This window comes from Pan paniscus, chromosome 5 (genome assembly GCF_029289425.2).
Source record: "Pan paniscus chromosome 5, NHGRI_mPanPan1-v2.0_pri, whole genome shotgun sequence".
Taxonomy (NCBI): domain Eukaryota; kingdom Metazoa; phylum Chordata; class Mammalia; order Primates; family Hominidae; genus Pan; species Pan paniscus.
The window spans coordinates 50,863,012-50,888,941 of NC_073254.2; the positions used below are offsets into that span (position 1 = coordinate 50,863,012).

At 42.7% G+C, this 25,930-nt stretch overlaps 1 protein-coding gene across 1 annotated transcript in view; it reads right to left on the reverse strand.

Annotated features, from left to right (window-relative positions):
• PXT1 (peroxisomal testis enriched protein 1) overlaps window positions 1–25,930 on the reverse strand; it is a 35,799-nt gene that overhangs the window by 7,667 nt on the left and 2,202 nt on the right. Inside the window, exon 2 of the mRNA XM_034961974.4 lies at window positions 2,242–2,372. Coding sequence (XP_034817865.1) covers window positions 2,242–2,372 — 131 coding nt within the window. The remainder of the gene's footprint in view (window positions 1–2,241; window positions 2,373–25,930) is intronic.

Sequence of the window (25,930 nt, forward strand, 5' to 3'; positions counted from 1 at the left end):
AGTTAATAACAAATGTTGGCAAGGATGTGAAGAAACTGGAACCCTCATACACTGCTGGTGGGCCACAGTGTATAATAGTGCAGCCACTTTGGAAAACAGTCTGGAAGTTCCTCAAAAAGTGAAACATAGAGATGTCACATGACCCAGCAATTCCATTCCTAGGTATGTACCCCAAAAAAATAAAAACATATCTACACAAAAAGTTATATACAAACGTTCACAGCATCATTATACATGATAGCCACAAAGTGGAAACAACCCAAATGTCCAACCACTGGTGAATGGATAAGCAAAATGTGGTATATCGTACGATAGAATATTCAACTGTAAAAAGAAGTAAAATACTGATACATGCTACAATGTGGATAAGCCTTGAAAAAAGTATGTCAAGTGAAAGAAGCCATACACAAAGTTCCATGTTGTGTTATTCTACTTATATAAAATGTCCAGAATAGGCAAATCCACAGAGACACAAAGTAGATTGGTGGGGCTGGGCTTTGCACTGGCTGTTCCCTCTGCCTGGAACACTTTCCCACTCCAGGTGTTCTCATGGCTAGCTCCTTCATTTCCAGGCTCTGCTTAAATATCACCTTCCCAGAGACGCCTTCCCTGACAGCCCATCGGAAGTCACTCTCCATCAGTCAGTGTGCCCTGATCCTGCTTGGAGCTCGCATCCCTGTCTGACTTGGCTGTTTATTGTTCATCTGCCTTGTTATCTGCCCCCTCCCCACATCATTTCTATGAGCCCTGCTGCTCACTGCTGTAGCCACCAATGCCTGGAACTGAGTCTGGCATATAGTAGGCATTCAATAAATATTTGTTGGAATGAAATTGGCTTATCAAATAGTTTATTTGATTGCCTATGTTCTCTATGTTTATTTTCTCTTTATTTCTCTCTTGCTTTATTTTATTTTATTTTATTTTATTTCATTTCATTTTATTTTATTTTTTGGGACAGAGTCTCACTCTGTCATCCAGGCTGGAGTACAGTGGCATAATCTCGGCTCACTGCAACCTCTGCCTCCCAGGTTTAAGAGATTGTCCTGCCTCAGCCTCCCAAGTAGCTGGGACTACAGGTGTGTGCCACCATGCCTGACTAATTTTTGTGTTCTTCAGTAGAGACGGGGTTTCACCAGGTTGGCCAGGATGGTCACGAACTCCTGACCTCAAGTGATCTGCCCGCCTTGGCTTCCCAAAGTGCTGGGATTACAGGCGTGAGCCACCGCACCTGGCCCCCTCTTGCTTTTATAGCATTATTGTTGGGATCTCCCATTCATGTTTTGTCTCCAGGATGTTTTATTTGAGGGAAAGGCTGTGTGTTGTCCACATTTGGACCTGAGTATAAAAGAGGACACGGCACTCCCTGTGGCATGCATGGTGGAGGACAGCATGGTGGAAGCTGCACCAAGAAAGCTTCACAGGATAGTTGAATCTAAGGGCAAGAAGTTGGGCTCTGAGAGGTCTGCCACCCTGTCTGTCACAAAGCCCATGTAATCATTCTCTCCTGCCAAATACAGGTTGTTTCGGAGGAAAACTAAGTTAGCTGTGGATTTCATCACCCCCAAAATTTCAAACAGTAATCATTAGTCTTTCCTATTTTCCCTTATCATCTGTTATAATAATCAGGAGATTCTAAGAAACCGGCCAGGGTAGGGCCTGCATCCTACCCTTCGGGCTGATTCAGGGAGGATAACCACAGTCCAAGGCATAGGTTCTCCTCCCTGACTGTGCATTAGATTCACTGAGGCAGTTTTTAAAATGCCAGGTTCCCAGGCCTTACCTTGTGCCAATTAAATCAGAATTTCTCCAGGTTGGGCCCAGGCATCTGTCATTTTTAAAACTCAACAGGTGATTCTAATTGCATCCAGTTTTGAGGGTGTGAAACAGTTTGTCACACTTCAATGTGCACACAAATCCCCTGGGGAATGTGTAAAAAGGTAGATTCTGATTCTGACTGTGTGGGCTGGTCTGACTGTGTGGGCTGGAGTCTCAGATCTTGCACATCTAATCAAGTGATGCTGATGCTGCCAGTCCACAGACCACAGTCTGAGTAGCAAGTATGAGATTAAATGCCAGCTTTGGCTCAGGTTCACAATGTTTAGATCTAATATTTGGTAATCCAGACAGCATTATTCCATTAATTCTGATAATTCCTGGGCATCTCAGACACTTGGCAGCCGTAGTTTTGTTTGCTCTTTCCTCCTACCTGACAGGCCCTGGCTGGGGAAACTGAAGCCTCACCTCTCGAACCATCCTATGATCAATGTTGTCCCCAATGTGTCTCAGCTGCATGGCCAACTCGTGAATTATTTCCTCCTGGTGATGCTTCTGAACAATGCTATGCTCCTTGGGCTGAGAAAGTAGATCATGATCTGCATTGAGAAAAAAGAGTTCAAAAGAGATAATCCCACTTAATTACCTGTAAAATCACTTACCACTAGTTACTAAAAACTGTCTTAGAAAATGAGAGGGTTGGCCAGATGCAGTGGCTCACGCCTGTAATCCCAGCACTTTAGGAGGCTGAGGTGGGTGGATCACTTGAGGTCAAGAGTTCAAGACCAGCCTGGTCAACACAGTGAAACCCTGTTTCTACTAAAAATACAAAAAATTAGCTGGATGTGGTGACGGGTGCCTGTAATCCCTGCTACTCAGGAGGCTGAGGCAGAAGAATCACCTGAACCCAGGAGGCAGAGGTTGCAGTGAGCCAAGATTGCACCATTGCACTCCAGTCTGGGTGACAAGAGCAAAACTCCATCTCAAAAAAAAAAAGAGTTGAAATTCAGTTATTATAATAATTATCAAAAAGCAAAGCCTATCTATTGGAATAGATCAGCTCTCTCCAATAGAAATATAATTCAAGCCACATATGTAATTTTAAAGTTTCAAGTAGTAAAATCAGGTAAAATTAATTTTAGTAATTTATTTTACCTAAATCAATATATCCAAAATATTATAATTATAACATTAATAAATATAAAATTATTAATGATGTATTTTACATTTTTAAATTATACCTAAGTCTTTGAAATTTGGTGTTTATTTTGTACTTATAGGACACCTCAATTTAGATGCTAACTTTTCACTGGAAAATCTTGATCTATACTTAGATTTCATGAAGTTGACAGTTTAAAACGTAGATTCAGGCCAGACGCAATGGCTCACATCTATAGTCCCAAAACTTTGGGAGGCCAAACTGGGAGAATCACTTGAGCCCAGGAGTTTCAGACCAGCCAGGGCAACATAGTAAGACCTTGTCTCTACAGAAAATTTAAAAATTAGCTATGTGTGGTGGCTCACACCTGTAGTCCCACCTACTCGACTGAAGCTGACATGGGAGAATTGCTTGAGCCCGGGAGGGGAGGCTGGAGCGAGCTATGATCACACCACTGCACTCCAGCCTGAGCAACAGAGCAAGACCTGTCTCAAAAAAAAAAAAAAAATAGACTCACATATCCAGGTCATTTCAAACATACTTAAAAGGGCTCTAACAATGAAATCAATGATCAGTTTTCAAATTTAAATTAATTAAAATTAATTAAAACTTAAAATTCAGTTCCTCAATTGCACCAGCCACATTTCAAGTGCTAATAACCAAATGTGGTTAGTAGCTATTGTATTGGACAAGCAGTAATAGATCTTTATAGTTTTTCAAAATAGATTTTTCCACTATATATATAACATATATATTATATATGTGTGTGTATATATATATAATGGACAATCTATTTTGAATAACTATATATAAAAATGTGTGTATACATGCATATATATATATATATATTTTTTTTTTTTTTAATAGACACAGGGTCTTTCTTTGTTTCCCAAGCTGGTCTTGGTTTTAAACTCCTGGGCTCAAGTGATTTTCACACCTTGATCTTCCAAAGTACTGGGATTATAGGAATGAGCCACTATGCCCAGCCCCATTTAATATTTTTACCCACTCTCCTTGATGAGCTCTCCAAACTTTATTTGCTTCCAGCAACCAATGAGCGTTTTTAAGCAACACTATAAGTTAACACTTGTTAGGTGCTTTGGGGAAGATCTAAAGAATACAGACAAGGTTTCTGTCCTTCAGTCACTTAGAACCCATGGGTTAGAGATGATATATTCCCAAGTGCTTTAGGACTACAGAAGAGAAGGAAATGAATTTGGGCTAACATAGACATAAGTATGGCTTCATAGAGAAAGCAAGAGTTGTGTTGAACCTATTTCATTTCAATAAAATTGGAGGACCTTTGATTTTCAGCCTTGAACTCAAAGAGTCCAGTGGGAGAGAGACACAAACTACAATTCAACATGTTACAGTAAGAACGAGGTTTGCACAGATGGGTCAGGAAGACATCTGAAACGAAGTAGGTGATATCTGAGTTAAGTCTTGAAGGATAAAGGATGACTAAGAATTAGCCTGGAGAAGACACAGACTGGGGAAGAGCCAGCTGAGAGAGTGCAAACAAGACATTCCAGGCAGAAGGATCAAGTGAGCAAAAGCTTGGGGGTGACAGACAGGGAGGTTTTATGCATAAACTCTAAGCAGTGCTGTTGTTGAAAGGGAGGGACATAGGAGACAAAGCTAACAGAGAAGACACAAGAAGAGGCTTGAACTTTATCCAGTAGAGATAAAGGAGAGCTCCTGGAGAGGAGGTTTTTAAAACTCCCAATGCTCAGGCCTCTCTCCACTCCAGTGAAATCAGGAGCCTTGCAGTTGGACCAAGCATCAGTATTTTTCTTTTTATTTTTCTTTTCTTTCTTTCTTTCTTTTTTTTTTTTTGACACAGTTTCACTCTGCCACCCAGCAATGGTGCTATCTCAGCACCACCACGCCCAGCTGATTTTTGTATTATTAGTAAAGATGGGGTTTCACCATGTTGGCCAGAGTGGTCTCAAACTCGTGACCTCAAGTGATCTGCCCACTTCGGCCTCCCAAATGGTGGGATTACAGGCATGAGCCACTGCACCTGGCCAGTATTTTCTTTAAGCTCCATGGGTGGTTCCCATGTGCAGGCAAGTTTGAGGATTGATGGTTTAGAGCAGTTGAGTAACTTGCCTAGGGTTTGAAAGCCAGTGAATGTGAGTCAGGATTTAAACTCAAGTATGTCTGGCTGCAAAGCCCATGCAATTAACCTTAGCACGGACCCTGAACTAAAGCAGTACTAATAGGGATGTAACAGTGGAAACAGATTATATATTTAAGAAAGAGAATAGGCTGGGATTTAGTATTAGATAGAGACAGGGGGGAAAAAACTCCCACTTTTCAGGCTTGGGGGATTGAAATGGCAAAGGCAGCATCAGCCTGTACAGAGAATGTGATGGAGAGAGGGCAGCTGTGGAAGGCAGAGGAGGCCAGTAGAAAAGGAAAGAAGAAAACTTGAGTTCATTTATAAATTTTAGGTACTGACTAGGCATGATGGCTCACACCTGTAATCCCAGCACTTCGGGAGGCCAAGGCAGGCAGATTGCCTGAGCTCAGGAGACCACTCTGGGCAACATGGCAGAACCCCATCTCTACCAAAAATACAAAAAATTAGCTGGGCATGGTGGTACATGCCTGTGGTCCCAGCTACTTGGGAAGCTGAGGTGGGAGGATCACTGAGCCCAGGAGGTCGAGGCTACAGTGAGCTGAGATTGTGCCACTGCACTCCAGCCTGGGTTACAGAGAGAGAACCTGTCTCAAAATAAATAAATAAATTGTAGGTACCTTTATGATGTTTTAGCAAGCATTTGGATAACATTTGAAGCACAGAGGATGTAGAACTTAAGATAAAGATTTAAGAGTCATTATTCATTCATTTATTCAATAACAATGTAGGCAAGAGGTTGTGATTGAAGGGGAGTTTATAAGGGTGATGACAGGACCTCTGGATAAGACAGATGGTTAACAAGATAGGCAAAGGAACAAAAGTCCACAGAAATGACTGAGAAGAAATCAAAGAGGTAAAAAGGGAACCAGGAAAATGATGTCAGGAAAGGCATATTTCAAGTGTTGTTGAAAATTTACTTTTAAAATGTATTAATGGGCACTGTTACTTGGTTAACTACAGTATAAGGACACAGCCATGGGTCGCATAACTGTGTTTCAGTCAACCACGGATCACGTATACAATGGTGGTCTCATAAGATTACAATGAAGCTGAAAAATTCCTATCACCTAGTGACATCATCAACACTTTACTTAGGTGTTTGATGATGTTGATGTAAACAAACCTACTGTGCCGCCAATCACTCAAGCGATCCTCCCACCTTAGCCTCTTGAGTAGCTGGGACCACAGGTGCATGCCACCATGCCCAGCTAAATTTTGTGTTTTTTGTAGAGATGGACTCTTGCCATGTTGCCCACACTGGTCTCAAACTCCTGAGCTCAAACAATTCACCTGCCTTGGCCTTCCTAAGTGCTGAGATTACAGGTGTGCACCACCGTGCCCGGACTGTTATTTTAGAGTATACTCCTTCTACTTACTAAAAAAAAAAAAAAAAAAGATGGGGGGAGCTGGGCACAGTGGCTCACGCCTGTAATCCCAGCACTTTGGGAGGCCAAGGTGGGTGGATCACCTGAGGTCAGGAGTTTGAGACCAGCCTTACCAACATGGTGAAACCCTGTCTCTATTAAAAATACAAAAATTAGCCGGGCGTGGTGGCATGCACTTGTAATCCCAGCTACTAAGGAGGCCGAGGCAGAGAACTGCTTGAAACTGGGAGGCAGAGGTTGCAGTGAGCCAAGATTGCGCCACTGGACTCCAGCCTGGGCGACAGAGTGAGACTCTGGCTCCAAAAAAAAAAAAAAGTTAACTGAAAACAGCCTCAGGCAGGTCCTTCAGGAGGTATTCCAGAAGAAGGCATTGTTATTATAGGAGATGACAGCTCCATGCATATATTGCCCCCAAAAACCTTCCCATGGGACAAGATATGGAGGTGGAAAAGAGTGATATTGATGATCCTGACCCTGTGTAGGCCTAGGCTAATATATGTGTTTGTGTCTCCGTTTTTAACAAAAAGTTAACAAAGTAAAACATAAAAAAATTTTAATAGAAAATCTTATAGAATAAAGATATAAAGAAAATAATTTTGTACAGCTACAGAATGTGTTTGTGTTTAAGCCGTGTTCTTACAAAAGAGTTCAAAATGTAAAAGTTTCAAAATAAAAAGTTACAGTAAGCTAAGGTTAATTTATTATTGAAGAAAAACTGTTTTTTTTTTTTTTATTTTGAGATGGAGTTTTGCTCTTGTTGCCCAGGCTGCAGTACAATGTCGCGATCTCAGCTCACTGCAACCTTTGCCTCCCGGGTTCAAGTGATTCTCCTGCCTCAGCCTCCCAAGTGGCTGGGACTACAGGCACGTGCCACCACGCCTGGCTTTTTGTAGTTTTTTAGTAGAGACGAGGTTTCACCATGTTAGCCAGGATGGTCTGAAGAAAAACTTTTAAAAGTAAATTTGGTGTAGCCTAAGTATAGTGTTTATAAAATCTACAGTAGTGTACAGTAACGTCCTAGGCTTTCACATTCACTCACCACTCACTCAGTGACTTGCCCAGAGCAACTTTCAGTCCTGCAGGCTCAATTTATGGTATAAAAGATAACCACTTTTTACTTTTTATACCATATTTTTACTCTACCTTTTCTATGTTTAGATACACAAACACCATTGTGTTACAATTGCCTATAATATTCAGTACGGTAACATGCCGTACAGGTTTGTAGCCTAGGAGCAACAGGCTATACCGTCTAGCCTAGGTGTGTAGTAGGCTATACTATCTGGGTTTGTGTAAGTGCACTCTCTGATGTACACACAATGATGAAATCACCTAACAATGGATTTCTCAGAACCTGTCCCCATCATTGACACATGACTAGTGTAATGATTTGAGTGTATGTGTGATAATAATGATGATCCAGAATCCTAAAACACAACTTAAGGTCCTTGTTTTAAAGATGCCAATCACTATCTGATTTGCCCACACCCCCTTCCAGGAGAATCTATCTTGTTGCCTAAGCAATCAGGTTCTTTCCTACATGTTCCCACCACAACCTCAGGCCAAAGTGGATTGGATCAGAGGTGGACACTTGACCCAAGAACAAATAATCCATTGCCTGGCCAAGTACTCAGAACTTAGTCCCAAAAGGAACAGGGTCAGTCAGGTTCCTCTCTGCTCAATAGACTCAGGAGACTAAGGGCATGGGTGGCATTGGGATCACAAATGCCATAGGACTATGTTGGGGCCATGATGAGTTGAAGCCACTTGTAAGTAAAAATTATGAAGAGGAAGAAAACATTGAAAGGACAGGGGATGTTGGCTAATAAAGGAAAACTGAACAGGTAATCAGAAAGAAACCAAGACTCAAGAGGTTGGGTGTGGTGGCTCACACCTGTAATCCCAGCACTTTGGGAGGCTGAGGTGGGTGGATCACGAGGTCAGGAGTTCAAGACCAGCCTGGCCAACATGGTGAAACCCCGTCTCTACTAAAAATACAAAAATTAGCTGGGTGTGGCGGTGCATGTCTGTAATCCTAGTTACTTGGGAGGCTGAGGCAGGAGAATCGCTTGAACCCGGGAGGTAGAGGTCGCAGTGGGCCAAGATGGCACCACTGTACTCTAGCCTGGGCGACAGAGTGAGACTCCATTTCAAAAAAAAAAAAAATACTCAAGAAAGACTGGGCCCCAGCGCCAGCCTGCCTCAGAGCCCAAGCCCTCCAAGTTCAGTTCCTTTTCATAAGCATCCTCACCAGAAACCACATCTTTCTGGAGGTGACTGAAGTAGATTTCTCTTCCCTGCAGCTAAACAAATAATCTTAAATATCTATATCCATTATTTCCATTGTCCAGAGCTGTCGAATGTACATAAAACTGTAGGAGTATATGTTGGCTATAAATCAGCTTCAGCACAGACTCTGGAAGTGGAATTTAAAAATTAAGTTCGTGATACTAGTAGGTTGTGTTTTTAGTTCTAGTCATTTACCACTCCTCATAAAAGTTCAATGTAAAACAGATTGAGAGCTGTGCAGTACGCAACCTATATATGACATTATTTGCTAGCTAAAGAGAGTTGGTGCACCTGCCTTATAGACATTTATACACTAAGATAGCTATACCACCATATTGTAAGAAACATTGTAACAGGGAAGAAATCATTAGATCACAGCTCTAAACTAGTTATATATTGGAGGCAAAAAAATTCCTTTAACGAGATTCAAAATGAATGAAAAAAGTAAAACTCTGTATTATTTTCCAAGTATTAAAATTTTAATATCTAGGAGAAAAAAGTTGCTCATTTTATGTAATAATTGTTACTGAAAAGTTGTGGGAATATGTATACATCCACACACAAGTCTCAAGATAAAATCATAGTCTAAATGGCCCAGTAAGGAATTTGGAAAAACTTCATGGTTAATCTTTTTTTTTTTTTTTTTTTTTTTTTTTTGAGATGGAGTCTCATGTTGCCCAGGCTGGACTTGAACTTCTGGGCTCAAGCAATCCTCCTGCCTCCGCGTCCAAAGTGTGTGATAATAATGATGATTCAGAATCCTAAAACACAACTTAAGGTCCTTGTATTAAAGGTATAGCCTATTTAAAGGTATAGCCTATTGCTCCTAGATAGAGATTTTCCCTCCAGGAGAATCTATCCTGTTGCCTAAGCAATCAGTTTCCTTCCTACATTTTCCCACCACAACCCCAGGCCAAAGTGGATTGGATCAGAAGTGGACACCTGACCCAAGAACAAATAGCTGGGACTTCAACATGTGTCGCTACCAAGCCCAGCGGGTTAATCCTTTTTCTTTTTCTTTTTTTTTTTTTTTTTTGAGATGGAGTATTGAGTATTGCTCTGTTGCCCAGGCTGGAGTGCCTTGGCGCGATCTTGGCTCACCGCAACCTCCACCTCCCAAGTTCAAGTGATTCTCCTGCCTCAGCCTCCCGAGTAGCTGGGATTACAGGAGCCTGCCACCACACCCGGCTAATTTTTGTATTTTTAGTAGAAATAGGGTTTCACTATGTTGGCCAGGCTGGTTTCAAACTCCTGACCTCAGGTGTTCCGCCCGCCTCAGGCTCCCAAAGTGCTTGGATTACACATGTGAGCCACCACGCCCAGCCTTTTTTTTTTTTTTTTTTTTTAATACAGGGTCTCTCTCTATTGCCTCTCTCTGCTTCTCTCTGTTGCAGTGGCACAATCACAGCTCACTGCAACCTCCTAGGCTCAAGCAATCCTCCCACCTCAGCCTCCCAAGTAGCTGGGACTACAGGCATGTACCACCATGCCCAGCTAATTTTTTATTTTTTGTAGAGACAGTCTTACCATGTTGCCCAGGCTGGTCTAGAACTCCTGGCTCAAGTGATCCTCCGTCATTAGCCTCTCAAAGTACTGAGATTACAGGAGTGAGCCACCATGCCTGGACTTGGTTAATCTTTTCTCAAAAAAGAAAAAAAAAATTTTTGTAGGTCAGGTGCTTTGCAGCATTTTGGGAGGCTGTTGGGGGAGGATCCCTTGAGCCCAGGAGTTCAGGCCAGCCTAGGCAACACAGGGAGAGCCTGTCTCTACCAAAAAAAAAAAAAAAAAAATTGTTTTAATTAGCTGGGCATGGTAGTGCCTGTAGTCCCAGCTACTTGAGAAGCCAAGGTGAGAGGATTGCTTGAGCCTGGGAGGTTGAGGCTGCAGTGACCCATGATCATGCCACTGCACCCCAGCCTGGGTGACAAAGACCATGTTTCAAAAAAAAAATACTTTGTAAAGGAAATAATCAGCCTCAATGTGTCGGAACTTTAAAAAATACTATTGTACTTTGAGAATCCTATGTAAGGACCTCCCATCACCTGTTCCTCGAGTTGCATTTAGGCAAGCTTTTAAGCAAACATGGTGTGAAGGTTTTATAAGTGCCTTTCCACTGCCAGGCATAATGTTAATATTTTATTTTCTCATGTAGTGGTCATCCATTTATACTCCTGATTTTGTTCACTAAAAATAGGGGTCTAGGGGCTTCTGGTTCAAGACTGAGCACAAGCATTGGCTTCTCCATCTCTCCTAATCTCCCCCAAGACCTCACCAAAATCAAAGTATGAAAAAGAACAAGGCCAGAACACGGAAGAGAATGGGAGGCAGGTCAACAACAGATGAGAGACCTATGTGTGTTTCTGGAAGGCAGAAAGCAGATGAGACAAGATGCAAATAAACAAACCAGGAGAGAAAGCACAGAGAACCCACCACAGGGGCTCCTGATGCTTGGAAGACCATCTACCCCACCAAGACGCAGAGACTGGGAGAGGGAGACGCACCCTTAACTGGAAGTCTGATGGGGATCAACTGCACCACTTGGTGCCCCCAGCTCACTGTACCTAGCACAGAGTTCAGGCAAATAAAAAGAAAGAAAAGAGAATTCAGACCAGGTAAGGTGGCTCAGGCCTGTAATCCTAGCACCTTGGGAAGCTGAGGTGGGCGGATCACTTGAGGCCAGGAGTCTGAGGCCAGCCTGGGTAACATGGCGAAACCGCATCTCTAGAAAAAATACAAAAAATTAGCCAGGTGTGGTGGTGTGTGCCTGTAGTCTCAGATCTCGGGAGGCTGAGGTGGGAGGATCACTTAAGCCTAGAAGTTTGAGGCTGCAGTGAGCCATAATTGTTCCACTGTACTCCAGCCTGGGTGACAGAGCAAGACCCTGTCTGGAAGGAAGGAAGGAAGGAAGGAAGGAAGGAAGGAAGGAAGGAAGGAGAAAGAAAAGAAAAGAAGGAAGGAAGGGAGAAAGGAAGAAAGGACGAAGGAAAGAAAGAGAAAGGAAGAAAGAGAAAAAAAAGAAAGAAAGAAAGAAAGAAAAGAAAGAAAAAGAAAAGGAAGGAAGGAAGGAAAGAGAAAGAAAGGAAGGAAGGGAGGGTGGCTGGGGGACTCGGTGGCTCGTGCCTGTAATCCCAGCACTTTGGGGGGCCAAGGCGGGTGGCTCACCTGAGGTCGGGAGTTCAAGACCAGGAAGGAAGGAAGGAAGGAGAGAGAGAGAGAGAGAGAAAGGCCAGGTGCAGTGGCTCATGCCTGTAATCCCAGCACTTTGGGAGGCCGAGGCGGGTGGATCACCTGACATTGGGAGTTCGAGACCAGCCTGACCAACACGGAAAAACCCTGTCTCTACTAAAAATACAAAATTAGCCTGGCATGGTGGTGCATGCCTGTAATCTCAGCTACTTGGGAGGCTGAGGCAGGAGAATCGCTTGAATCCGGGAGGCAGAGGTTGCAGTGAGCCGAGATCGCGCCATTGCTCGCCAGCCAGGGCAACAAGAGTGAAAAAAAAAAAAAAGAAATGAAGGAAGGAAGGAAAAGGGAGGAAGAAAGGAAGGGAGGAAGAGAGGAAGGAAGAAAGAGAGAGAGAAAGAGAAGGGAGAAGGGAGGGAAAGACAGAAAGAAAGAAAAGGAAGAGAAGAAAGGAAGAAATAAAAAAGGAAGAAAAGAAAGCAAGAAGAAAGAAGAAAAGGAAGGAGGGAAGGAAGGAAGGAATCCAGACCACTCTTCTTTAATGGAAGAGGTCAAACCCTGTGGTGAAAGCAGAAGCTTCTTGATGGACGTTGGCACCTCAAATTAAAGGTCTCTTTGTTCTGGCATTTGCGGGACATGGAGCCAGAAACTAACTCATCTCCCTAAAGCCCAGACAGCTCAAAACCCTCCTAGGCAGCATCTGAGTCTCCATTCGGGAGAGTCCTGGAGAGGCACTTAGGCATAGTGGTAGAATTCTGAAGCCAGAAAGCTTGGATTCAAATATAAAATCTGCTACATATTAAATATGTAACCTGCCACAAGTTATCCATTCTCTCCATGCCTCAGCTTCTTCATTTGTAAAATGGCAATAGTAATGTATTATTTTATTCATTCAAAGATCTTGAATACCTGCATAATCAGTATGTGTCTTATAATCTCATAATGGCATGTCATATTTCAACAGCATTATTTACCTTTTTAGTAGTAAACAAAATAATGGTTCATCTTACAATTGATGGAATATTGAACTTAATGATATACCATGGCCGGGCACAGTGGCTCAATGCCTGTAATCCCAGCATTTTGGGAGGCCAAGGTGAGTGGATCACCTGAGGTCAGGAGTTCGAGACCAGCCTGACCAACATAGTGAAACCCCCGTCTCTACTAAAAATACAAAAATTAGCTGGGCATGGTGGTGCACATCTGTAATCCCAGCTACTCAGGAGGCTGAGGCAGGAGAATCGCTTGAACCCAGGAGGTGGAGGTTGCAATGAGCTGAGATCCTGCCACTGCACTTCAGCCTGGGCAACAAGAGTGAAACTCCATCTCAAAAAAGAAAAAAGAAATACCATAGTAACTACCTCATAGAGGGGTTGTTGAGATGACTTAATGAGTTACACAGAACAGTGCCTAGAACACAGGTAAACACTATATAAATGTTAGTTATTACTACCCATCTGGGGGAATAGTTCTCACATAACAGCAGAAAAAACCCACACTAGCTATCCAGTGTATCTTTCACTAAAATAACAAAGAATTACCTACAAGGTGGCTCATGCCTGTAACCCCAGCACTGTGGGAGGCCAAGGCAGGAGGATTACTTGAGGCCAAGAGTTCAAAAGCAACCTGGGCAACATAGTGAGACCCCATCTCTACAAAATAAAAACAAACAAAAAATTAGCCAGGCGTGGTGATGTGTGTCTGTAGTCCCACCTACTCAGAGGCCGAGGTGAGAGGATCATTTGAGCCCAAGATGTTGAGGCTGCACTGAGCCAAGATCTTGCCACTGCTCTCCAGCCTGGGTAATAGAGTAAGACCTTGCCAAAAAAACAAATACCAGATAAACAAAACAGTAATCCTGAAGAAAACACATAATTCAGTGAAAGAAAATAATGTTTTGCAAATTCTAACGTATGTGTTTAGAGAGGTTTTTAAAAATAAGAATGGAGCCGGGCGCAGTGGCTCATGCCTGTAGTCCCAGCACTTTGGGATGCCAAGGCAGGTGGATCACCTGAGGTCAGGAGTTCAAGACCAGCCTGGCCAACATGGTGAAACCCCGTCTCTACCAAAAACACAAAAATTAGCCAGGCGTGGTGGCGTGCACCTGTAATCCCAGCTACTCGGGAAGCTGAGGCAGGAGAATCGCTTGAACCTGGGAGGTCGAGGTTGCAATGAGCCGAGATTGTGCCACTGCACTCCATCCTGGGTGACAGAGTGAGACTCTGTCTCAAAAATAAAAACAAAAATAAAAAAAATAGGCTGGCCGCGGTGGCTCATGCCTGTAATCCCAGTACTTTGGGAGGCCGAGGTGGGCGGATCATGAGGTCAAGAAATCGAGACCATCCTGGCCAACATGGTGAAACCCCGTCTCTACTAAAAATGCAAAATTTAGCTGGGTGTGGTGGTGCACACCTGTAGTCCCAGCTACTCGGGAGGCTGAGGCCAGAGAATCACTTGAACCTGGAAGGCGGAGGTTGCAGTGAGCCAAGATCACGCCACTGCACTTCAGCCTGGCAAGAGAGCAAGACTCCGTCTCAGAAAAAAAAAATGGAGTCTTGAACTCCTGGATTCAAGCGATCCTTTCATCTTGGCCTCCCAAAGTGCTGGGATTACAGGCATGAGCCACTGCACCTGGCCTGTTTAGAGAGAGATTTAAGACAATATTACATTCATAAAACAAAAGAGAATGCTATGAAAAAAGAAAAATCCTAGAACAAAATCTTTCAGATTTAAAAAATATGATTGCCAAAATTAAAAATACAATTGATAGCCTGAAAAAAAGTTAAGTCAAAAAAAAAAAGAAAAAAAGTTAAGTCAAGGAAATCTCAGAGAAAGAAAATCAGAAGTTGAAAACATGAGAGAAAAGATAGGTAATACAGAGAAACAATATGAAAGGACCAGCATCTGATTAATGGGAATTCCAGGGAGGGTGAAACAGAGGAGGAAATGATCAAAACGAAGCAAAACAGCTTCCCAGAAATAAAGGGCACAAACATTCATATTAGAAAATCCTGGCCGGACACAGTGGCTCATGCCTGTAATCCCAGCACTTTGGGAGGCCGAGGTGGGCGGATCACGAGGTCAGGAGATCAAGACCATCCTGGCTAACATGGTGAAACCCCATCTCTACTAAAGATACAAAAATTAGCTGGGTGTGGTGGTGGATGCCTGTAGTCCCAGCTACTCGGGAGGCTGAGGCAGGAGAATGGCGTGAACCCAGGAGGCGGAGCTTGCAGTGAGCAGAGATGTCTCCACTGCACTCCAGCCTAGGCGACAGAACGAGACTCCATCTCAAAAAAAAAAAAGAAAGAAAGAAACTCCTACCAAGTTCTCAGGACAGCAAATGGGGAAATAAAAACTTCACCCTTTGAACATATTGAAATTTCAAAACACCAAGGATAAATAGAAGGAGACTCTTTAAAACCTTTGAGGAGACACATGAATTCATTTGGCAACTGACTTCCCATCAATAACAATGGATATTATAATATAGTGGGAGAAATTTTTTAATGCCCTCAAAGATGTTATAAACAATTATTTTCAATCTAGAATTCTATGCCCAGCTAAACTCTCAATAATATGTGAGAGGCAGGGCCAGGCACAGTGGCTCACGCCTGTAATCCCAACACTTTGGGAGGCTGATATGAGTGGACTGCTTGAGCCCAGGAGTTTGAGACCAGCCTGGGCAATATAGTGAGACTCCCATCTGTACAAAAAAATTTTTAAATTAGCCAGATGTGATGGCATGAGCCTATAGTCCTTGATACTCAAGAGGCTGAGGCAGAAGGACAGGTTGAGCCCAGGAGTTCAAGGCTACAGTGAGCTAAGATTACGTCACTGCACTCAAGCCTGGGAAACAGGGTGAGATCTTGTCTCTAAAAACATAAAAATAAAAATAAAAAATATGGGAGCGTTTAATGAAGACATTTGCACACATGCAAGGACTCAGGAATTTTTCTTCCATACACCATTTGTTAGGAAGTCTCTTGAGGAAGTATTCCAGTAAAACACAATAAATAGAGTAAGACTAAATTAAGAAAGAAAAAACCACAAGATTTAACAAAAGGTGGCTCCAACCCATGTGTAGGGAAGTCCCAGAATCTCAGTGGTGCAGTGTGCCTAGAGAGTAACCAGATTGGAGCAAGATAACAACTCTCAAAGGGAAGTTCCCAGTGGAAAGGGAGACTTGGTGGAAGCGATTGTATGGTTGAGAACTTAGGGAAGTTTGAGGATGTAATAATTACAAATCACATGGAGGAGGGGAGGAAAGGAAATGAGAAAGTCCAGAAAACAATAAAAGATCATATAGGAAGCTTATGGTCCAAATATGAAGCAAATTAAAATGTGGTTTAAGTTTAAACTGAAGGGATTGTTTTATACTTCCTTCCAAAAAGATATTCCTCTGTGTTAAACCTGGCAGGGCTTTATCTGTATAACTAGGCATAATTTTAGGTGATTTTTCTCAAGGTAAAGTCATTCCAGGACAGAGTCTTCATTGCTGGTAGCCAACACCCCTAAGTCCCAGACTGTTAAAGGAATTTCAAGGAAGTATTTGAACATTACCTTTGGAATGCTGACACAACATGGAAAAAAAATGAGGTTGAAAGTACTGGAAGTCTTGGCCTCTCCACATTCTGGGCCATCTGCTGCCAGATTGGAAAATACATGTCTCCCTTTCTCAGAGACAAACCACCTCACCAGAGCTCAAGGCTTCATCTCAAACTCAAAGTGACCTCTTCTTTTAGTTGGGGAAAGTGGTTTCTTTTATGAGGATTTTAGAGCATTAGCTAGTGCTTTAAATTCAATCGCTTTGAAGATGCAAATATTTCAAGTACAAAATCAATAGCTATGGCACCAACTCAAAGGGCATGCCCTTTCATAATCAAATTTATCATAGTTAATGTTTAATTCTTAACAATCTTTGGTCTGAATAATAATTTTGAAATAATTTGCTTAAATTTAGCAGTCCTATAAATCAATCTCAGGAAGGCTCAAAGTCTCTTGCCAAGGACAAATTGATCCTTTAAAAAGAATTGCCGGCCAGGCGCGGTGGCTCATGCTTGTAATCCCAGCACTTTGGGAGGCTGAGGCAAGTGGATCATCTGAGGTCAGGAGTTCGAGACCAGCCTGGCCAACATGGTGAAACCCTGCCTCTACTAAAAATACAAAAATTAGCCAGACATGGTGGCACGTGCCTGTAATCCCAGCTACTAGGGGGTGCTGAGGTAGAAGAATTACTTGAACCTGGGAGGTGGAGGCTGCAGTGAGCCGAGATCGCGCCACTGCACTCCAGCCTAGGCGATGTAGTTAGACTCTGTCTCAAAAAATTAATTAATTAATTAATTAAATAAAACAAAAAGAATTGCTGGTATAACCCAGGTTCTAAGTATAAGAAAAGAGAACTGGTCTTGTAGTGGGGATGAATGGAAATTTTCATGACGGTGAGTATGAATTTGAGTTACCAAACTGGACTTGGCATCAATATGTGTAGACTGCTCTTCTAAGAAGTGTCCTGATGAAGGAATGAGAGAATTGGCAGTAGCTGGAGGAGGTGTGTTGGAGGAATTTTCTTAGTTGAGTCTTGAGCAGGTTTGCAGATTGAGAAGAGAAATTAGATCAGGAGCAACAGAAAATGGGAAATACAGTAGGGCAAATTGTTGAGGTGAAGTCCCAGAAGTTAAGAAGGAATGTAAATACAAATATGAGGATTAGTTTTGAACAGGAGGAAGGTTCCCCCTTCCTTTGAGACAGGAGAGGAGATAAGATATGATGATCTTTAAGGAAGTCTGGAAGAAGTGAGAGGAAGATTCAGGTATTTACCCCTGAAGACATCAATTTTGTATATGAAACAGGAGACTGGTCCATCTGCTAAGAAGGAAAGAGATCCTGAAGTGTTTGAAATTAGTCACTACCAGAAATAAAAAAAAGTGGCAGGGCAGGGTGGCTCATGTCTGCAATCCCAGCACTTTGGGAGGCTGAGGCAGGAGGATCACTTGAGCCCAAGAATTTGAAACCAGCCTGGGCAATATAGACCAAGACCCTGTCTCTACCAACAAAAAAAAAAAAAAAAAAAAAGGAAAATAGCCGCTTGTGATGGAGTGCACCTGTGGTCCTAACTACTCAGAAGGCTGAAGTGGGAGGATCGCTTGAGCCCAGGAGCTGGCGGCTGCAGTGAGCTATGATCATGCCACTGCACTCCTGCCTGGGCAACAGACAAAGACCCAGACCCTAGCTCTAAAAAGAATAAACAGAAATGGAAAAAAGAAAACTGACTGGACCCAAAGACCACCCTTATTCCTCCCCAAAACAGAGAAGAGAAAAATATGTATTTGACCTTGATGTGCATTGTCTTTCCAGCTGGCAAGGGTCCTAAACTTGTACCTAAAGAAAAAAAAATTCATCCTATCCTTCTGTAGGAAATGGTTCCAGTTCTGTCTCAGTCACTTTCTGACTTCCTGTTCTTAGGTAAGCCTCAACTTCTCTGTGCCTCAGTTTCCCCATTTTTAAAAAGGGACCTTCTGATCATTATGACTATTAAACAATGATGTTCATAAAGTACCTACTATACAATAAATCCTGTATTATATAAATGTCAGCTACTATCACTAGACCTGGTGATAGACACTATATAGATACTATAATGTAAACCAAGTTTATTGGTTTGTAACTTTTAGAAATAACTTACGGATAGCATGGAAGAGGTGACTGTGGCTGGAGGCCAGAATGCAAATGGTAACAACTTCAAAAATGTAAGAATTAAAAAATATAGGGAACAAATAGAAGGCTCCAGAAGACTGGGTGAGAAGAAGACATGGAAGTTAGTATCTTTATCCTACAAAATGGGAGTTCATGTGATATTGCTGAACATGGATCAAATAAGAAATAGGAGTGCAAATTATTTAAGTTTATGAAGACAACAGAGAGAAGTATTAAAATAACTTAACGGCCGGGCACAGTGGCTCACGCCTGTAATCCCAGCACTTTGGGAGGCCGAGGCGGGCAGATCACCTGAGGTCAGGAGTTCAAGACCAGCCTGGCCAACAATGATGAAACCCTATCTCTACTAAAAATACAAAAATTAGCCAGGCGTGGTGGCGGGCACCTGTAATCCCAGCTACTCAGGAGGCTGAGGCAGGAAAATCACTTGAACCCGGGAGGCAGAGGCTGCAGTGAGCCGAGATTGCGCCACTACAATTCAGCCTGGGCAACAGAGCAAGACTCCGTCTCAAAATAATAATAATAATTTAACATCAAATATGAGAAAAAGAGAGGGTGCAGTATGCGCTAAACCTCATCTGCCATGTCACGGAGTCAATGAATGATATGAATTTGATTAACCAAGAGATAGCAGCAGGCCAGGCATGGTGGCTCACTCCTGCAATCCCAGCACTTCGAGAGGCAGTGGCAGGAGGATCGCTTGAGCCCAGGAGTTTCAGACTAGCCTGGGCAACATAGTGAGACTTCGTCTCTACAAAAAAAAAAAAAAATCAAAAACTTAGCCAGGCGTGGTGGTGCATGCCTGCAGTCCCAGCTACTTGGGAGGCTGAGGTGGGAGGATCACTTGAGCCCAGGAGGTCAAGGCTGCAGTGAGCTGAGATTTCACCAATGCACTCCAGCCTCGGAGACACAGTGAGATCCTGTCTCAAAAAAAAAAAAAAAAAAAAAAAAGAAAGAAAGAAAAAAGAAAAGAAAGAGAGAGAGGAATAAATGTAAATGCACATTATTTAGAACACTGGTTTGGTTCTGAATTCTGGCTGCACAAGACAATCAGCTTGGAGGCTTAAAAAGTAATTTTGTGGGCAGGGCGCGGTGGCTCATGCCTGTAATCCCAGCACTCTGGGAGGCTGAGGCGGGCAGATCACGAGGTCAGGAGATCGAGACCATCCTGGCTAACATGGTAAAACCCGTCTCTACTAAAAATATAAAAAATTAGCCGGGCATGGTGGCGGGCGCCTGTGGTCCCAGCTACTTGGGAGACTGAGGCAGGAGAATGGCGTGAACCCAGGAGGCAGAGGTTGCAGTGAGCTGAGATCGCACCTCTGCACTCCAGCCTGGGCGACAGAGCGAGACTCCGTCTCAAAAAAAAAAAAGTAATTTTGTTAGTCTGGGAATGAGACTACACATAGGTTTGTTGTTGTTGTTTGTTTTTTAAGCTCCCCAGATAATTCTAACATGCACCCAGGGTTAAGAATCACGGATCTAGAAAACTGGAAAACATGACCAATTAAGGAATTTCACTGCTAGTAATGGAATGGTGGGATGGGGTGGAGGTGAAAAGGACAGGCTGGACACTGACTTTGTATTCATTCATTTATTCATTCATTCAACAAATAGAGGGCTTTCTATGTGCCAGGTGCTGGTCCAAGCCCCTTTTCAACATAAGCTCTCTGTACTAGTTGATTTGTTTCCATGAACCTGAGTTGCTTTGATTTAAAAAAAATTAATGCAACAAAAATACAGCATCAGTATACAAATCCACACTTTTAAATACATTGGGCAACTAGTGAGAACCACTTCTGCTGAGTGGAAAAGGCAGCCACCTACACAGAGTGATAGAGATTGAAAAAAAATCACCTTTCACCATGGGCAGCGAGGCTGCAAGCTGACTGGGAGAAGATAAAGGGAAGAGTGCCTGAGGGCACTGGAGACTACCGACTCACTTCCACCGTTACACTCCCACTCTCCTCCAGAGGCCACTGAGCCACAGCTGCCAGCTGGGTTCAAAGTTCTCTGACAGTAATGGTCCCCAAAACTGCAGGATCCCATGACAGAGTAAAGAGTGGCAGGGGGGAGATAGTGTGGGGCACGGAGGGCCAGGGCATTAATTCACCTCAGCCAAGGGTAAGTCCCTAAGTCGGTGGCTTACGGCCTTCTGATCAAAATTGCAACCCTATTGCCTGTAATTTCAGTTTTCTATAAAATTGTATCTTGAAACATAAACATACTCCTGAGATCCTCACTTCAAACCATTTTGAAATAACACCCTAATGATTAGTTGACAATCACCTGAAAAAAAGTGAGGACATCAATGAGGGTTGAGAGCTCACCCAGGAGAGAAGGTGCCCAGACAGGAATCAAATGGGAAGACTGAACAAATTTCACCTACTTCCAAATGGGCTAGGCCTGCCTGTGCCAATCAAAAGCATAATGATTTGTAACTATTAGTTTAACAGAATAACTAATCATAACTAATTATCACTTGAGAAATACAAACCCTAATATCTGCATCAGGAAAGAGAAATACAAGTTGGGTAAGTTTCAATAATGGACACTGGGAGAAATGAAGGAGCTACAAGGAAACCAACAAGCCTTGGGCAGCTCAGTGATCAGGGCAGTTAGGTAGGCAAAGGGGCAGAGGAGGAAGGAGACAGGAAGGAAAGCAGTGAGTATGCCAAAAGCAAAAGCATGTTGAAACTTGACATAATGATTATTTATATTTTGTGCCTGTCTAAACAACTAAATGGTGAAATCCTTGAGGGCATGTATCTATTTCATAACTCTAAGACCTAGCTCAGTGCCCTATACATAGGAAGTACTCAATAGATATTTGTTGATTAGGTTAGGGTTGTATGAAAAAGGCTGGCTACTCTGTAGCTTTATCTAAAAACAGCACTACCTTTCCATTTGTCTTGAAGTCAGCTCTCCTTTCATTTAAAGTTGTAAAACAGCAACAATAATGCACATTCATGTATTTAAAGCTCCCGGTTTAGAACCAGGCGAAATATTTGGCCTTTGATCAGCAATGGTCCCCAAATCTCCAAGACCGTACAACAGAGTCAAGAGTGGGAGGGAGAAGATAGCGTGGGAAGAGAGGGCCAGGGTCTCAATGCATTGATTCACCTCAGCCAAGAGTAAGCTCCTAAGTAGGTGGGTTTAGGTCTAGGCTTTTCACTGTACATCTTTTCATTTATTTATTTTTCTAAACAAGAAAATCTATTTTTTAAGCAAACACTTATATAGCACTTACAACATGTCAGCCACTGTTGTAAAAGCCTGGAGATACTCTCACAATTGCTGGTGGGAGTTTAGATTGGTACAACCTATGTAGGGAGCAATGTTATCTATCTATCTATCAATCAAATTTTACAAACAGAAATATGTTTAAGGTTATCTGTTGCAGCATTGGTTTCAATATTAAGTAATTGGAAACAGCCCAAGTGTAAGTCAGTAGGGAACAGTTTAAATAAATTATGGTATATCCACACAATGGAATACTATGCCACTGTAAAAAACAATGAGGAAGTTATTTAAGCATTAATGCAGAAGGATCTCCAAATCATATTAAGTGACAAAGCAAGTAAGAATCATGTGCTTAATATGATACTTTTCATCCAAAAATAGGAACAAAAATCCATATTCACAATTGTCCATGCTTGCATAAAGAAATTCTGGAAAGATACCTGAGAATCTAAGAACAATAGTTGCCTAAGATAGGGAACTGGGGGAGTGAGAACTGAGCAGATGGGGGACAAGCATGAAAGAGAGAGTCTTCTCTGTATGCCTTTTCATATTCTTTATTTTTCTAGCCAAGAAAATATATTTTTTAAGCAAACATATAGCACTTACAACGTGCTATAAAATTAAAATTGGTAAGTCACTTATTATTAATTCATAAATACTTATTCAAAATTTAAATTTAAAAGCATCTCAGGGCCAGGCGTGGTGACTCACACTTGTAATCCCAGCACTTTGGGAGTCCAAAGCGGGCGGATCACCTGAGGTCAGGAGTTCGAGAACAGCCTGGCCAACATGGTGAAACCCCATCCCTACTAAAAATACAAAAAAATTAGCCGGGCATGGTGGTGTGCGCCAGTAATCCCAGCTACTGGGAAGGCTGAGGCAAGAGGATCGCTTGAACCTGGGAGGCAGAGGTTGCAGCAAGCCAAGATTGTGCCACTGCACTCCAGCTTGGGCGACAGATAGAGACTCCGTCTCAAAAAAAAAAAAAAAAAGTATCTCAGAAGTGTCATAATTGTATTGTGGTTATGCAGAAAAATATCCTTGTTCTTAGGATAAAGCAAATGGGTCAAAATTAAAAAAAACAACAACAACAACGACAAAAAAAAACCAAGGCCAGGTGTGGCTGACGCCTGTAACCCCAACACTTTGGAAGGACAAGTCAGGATCATTGAGCCCAGGAGTTAAGATGAGCCTGGGTAACAAAGTGAGATGCTATCTCTACAAAAAACAAAAAAGTAGCTGGGCCTGATGATGCATACCTATGGTCCCAGCTACTTGGGAGGCTGAGGCAGGAAGACCACTTGAGCCCAGGAGTTCAAGGCTGCCATGAGCTATGATCGCGCCACTGCACTTCAGCCTGAGCGACTGAGTAAGACCCTGTCTCAAAAAAAGCAAAGCAAAACAAAACTGATTAATCTGTGGGAAGGGTTTATGAATAACCACAGAGTTAATTTTGCCACTTTTCTGTAGATTTAAAATTTTCCAAGACAAATATTAGAGGAGAAAAAGTATCTCAGGAAAGTTCTTAAAACTTAAATAGAACTTTTTAATTTCTACAAACTTTTAAAAATATTTTAGAGAGTGTGTTTTGCTACATTGCCCAGGCTGATCTCAAACTCCTGGGCTCAAGCAATCCTCCCATCTCAGCCTCTGGAATAGCTGGGATTACAGAGGCAAGCCGCTGCACTAGCTTAGTTTCTACAAACTTTTTAGACTGGTTTTCAAAGCCCTTGGAATGTATTTCAACTGATTGGTCCAACCTCCTTACTCTTCTTTTAGAACCTTATGCTCTAACTAAATTGTATCTTTATCTGACCAAATCTTACCTCAATGATTTTTGAAAATTACTTTCTCTAAGATGCCTTTTTGAGTCTTCCAAAATCATGTGATCTCTCACTACTTTGTCTACAGCACTTTTAGTTCTATTGAGATATATCATATCCTACGATTTGTTACAGTCATTGTATATTTTTCTTATACAAAACAACAGAGATAATGCATATTAGACTGCATATTAATATGTATTGTATATTAAATGTATATTGATATGTATATTAGATATGTATACTTACCTATTGAATAACACTGTCTTTAACAATCATTGTAGGTTACAACCAGGCACTCCCTAAGAACTTGGAATTAAGAGAACAAATGTCTCCTAAGAACTAAGGGGCAAGATTAATGTATGTATAGTGGAAATGGGTGAGATGGGCAGTAACTGGAAGGGGAGAGGCTCCCAGTTCTCCCTTGCACAAGCTGCTCCCTCTGTCTGCAACCTCCATCCCCCTTAACCCCTTCAGGTCTCATGTCAGGGGTTGCATCTTGAGGGAAGCCTTCTCTGATCTCCCTGCTAGGTCAAATCCCCCATTATGACATCTAGACCTCTCCTTAGCACTTATCACATTATATTTAACATTGATATGTGCAATTAACTACTGTCTGCTTCCTTTACCAGACCATACGCTCCATGACTGAAGGAACTGGTACTGTTTTTATTTATCACTGTCATCTCAGTACCTAGCACAGTGCCTGGAATATAGTAGGTTCTAGAATTTCTGGAATGAATGAACGAATTAAAAAAGAAAATGTATATCTAGAGGAGGAAGGGTTGGTGAGCCATCGAGGCAAAAAATTAAAAAAAGCAAAAGCAAAGCATCCAAGCACTCTTAAAGAGAAAAATAAGCTAAACTGAACTCTCTATTGAATTCTACAATTATATTTCCCATTTATACTACTTACACACACATGCACACGCATTTATTTATTTAGCCCTTTCCCATCAGTAATTATTACACTTCTGCCCCTTGTCAAATCACTCCATTCCCGCACAGCAATGGTGGGCAGGGCCTCCTTTTGCTTTTACTCATCTTTGTTTCCCCAGGAGTTTCTAATTTCCCTTAAATGATGTGTATCAGGATGGTTGCTCTGGACTTCCCACGACCCTCAACTCTTCTAAGAAAATGTGGCTTTGAATTCCCCATACAAAAATTAAGTATTTTCCCCCGAAGAGTTATGTTTGTATGTGTAGAGCGCCCCCAAAGAGATAAATCTTGGCTTCAGCGAGTCACATTCCTGCCTTGTGATTTCCATTTTCAGTCTGTCCGTGTCACAGCCCCGGACAGAAGCCACTGAGGGGAGAGGTGGACCTCCTCAATCTCCTGCTTCCTCAGTAAGAGTTTTCCTCTGGACAGTACTTAGGCATTGTCTCAGGCTCCCCGCCAGAGAGCGCCGCCAGGTCCTCGGAACCACCTAGCGCACTTTAGCTGGGCGCGCGACCCGCACAACCAGTGAGACCCCCGCTCCCGCCCTAGGCTTTCTGCGGTGGAAAAAGCGCGCGCGCGGACGAGCAGGTTAGGCGATAGAGGTCACGTGGGCCAGCTGTGGCCAATGGGGAGCGCACATGGCGACGCGGCCGGCGGCGGCGCGCGCGTAGCTCGCCTCGAGCTACTGGCGGGAGCTGGAGTTAGGGAGGCCGGGTTCCCGAATTACACACACCAGCGTTATGTATTCTATCAGTCTTTGGTTACTCTATCTGGCGTTCTCGACGCCGTAATAACAAGTTCGTGCCCCCTCACACCGCCCCCTCATTCCGCACATCCCTCATTTCTTCAGTGGTATCATAAAGATGAAGGGGAGAAACGCGCTGCTGCCTGAACAGAAAGGCAACCCAGGTGTCCTGGGCCAGAAGTGGGAGGACATGGGAGACAGCACTTTATTGGAAGATCCCTGGTTTCTAATTGTTTGGCAGGCATTGAAAGCACATTGGTGGCCCACCAGACTACCAGTCACTAATGAGATTTGACATAAAACTCGCGTATGGTAAAACGGGAGTTCTAGGCATGAAAACAAGCATGTACGTTAGCTAGTGGGTTGTTAACTCTAAATCAAGGGCAGCAGCGTTAGTAACTTCACCTGCCTCTTCTTTTGAAGTGAAACTGTAATTAGGAAAGCATTTGAGGCAAAAGTAGCAACGCCCACAGAACGCCTCGGAAGACAGCGATCAGCTTCACAAGGAATCTGAGGATCAGGAGGTAG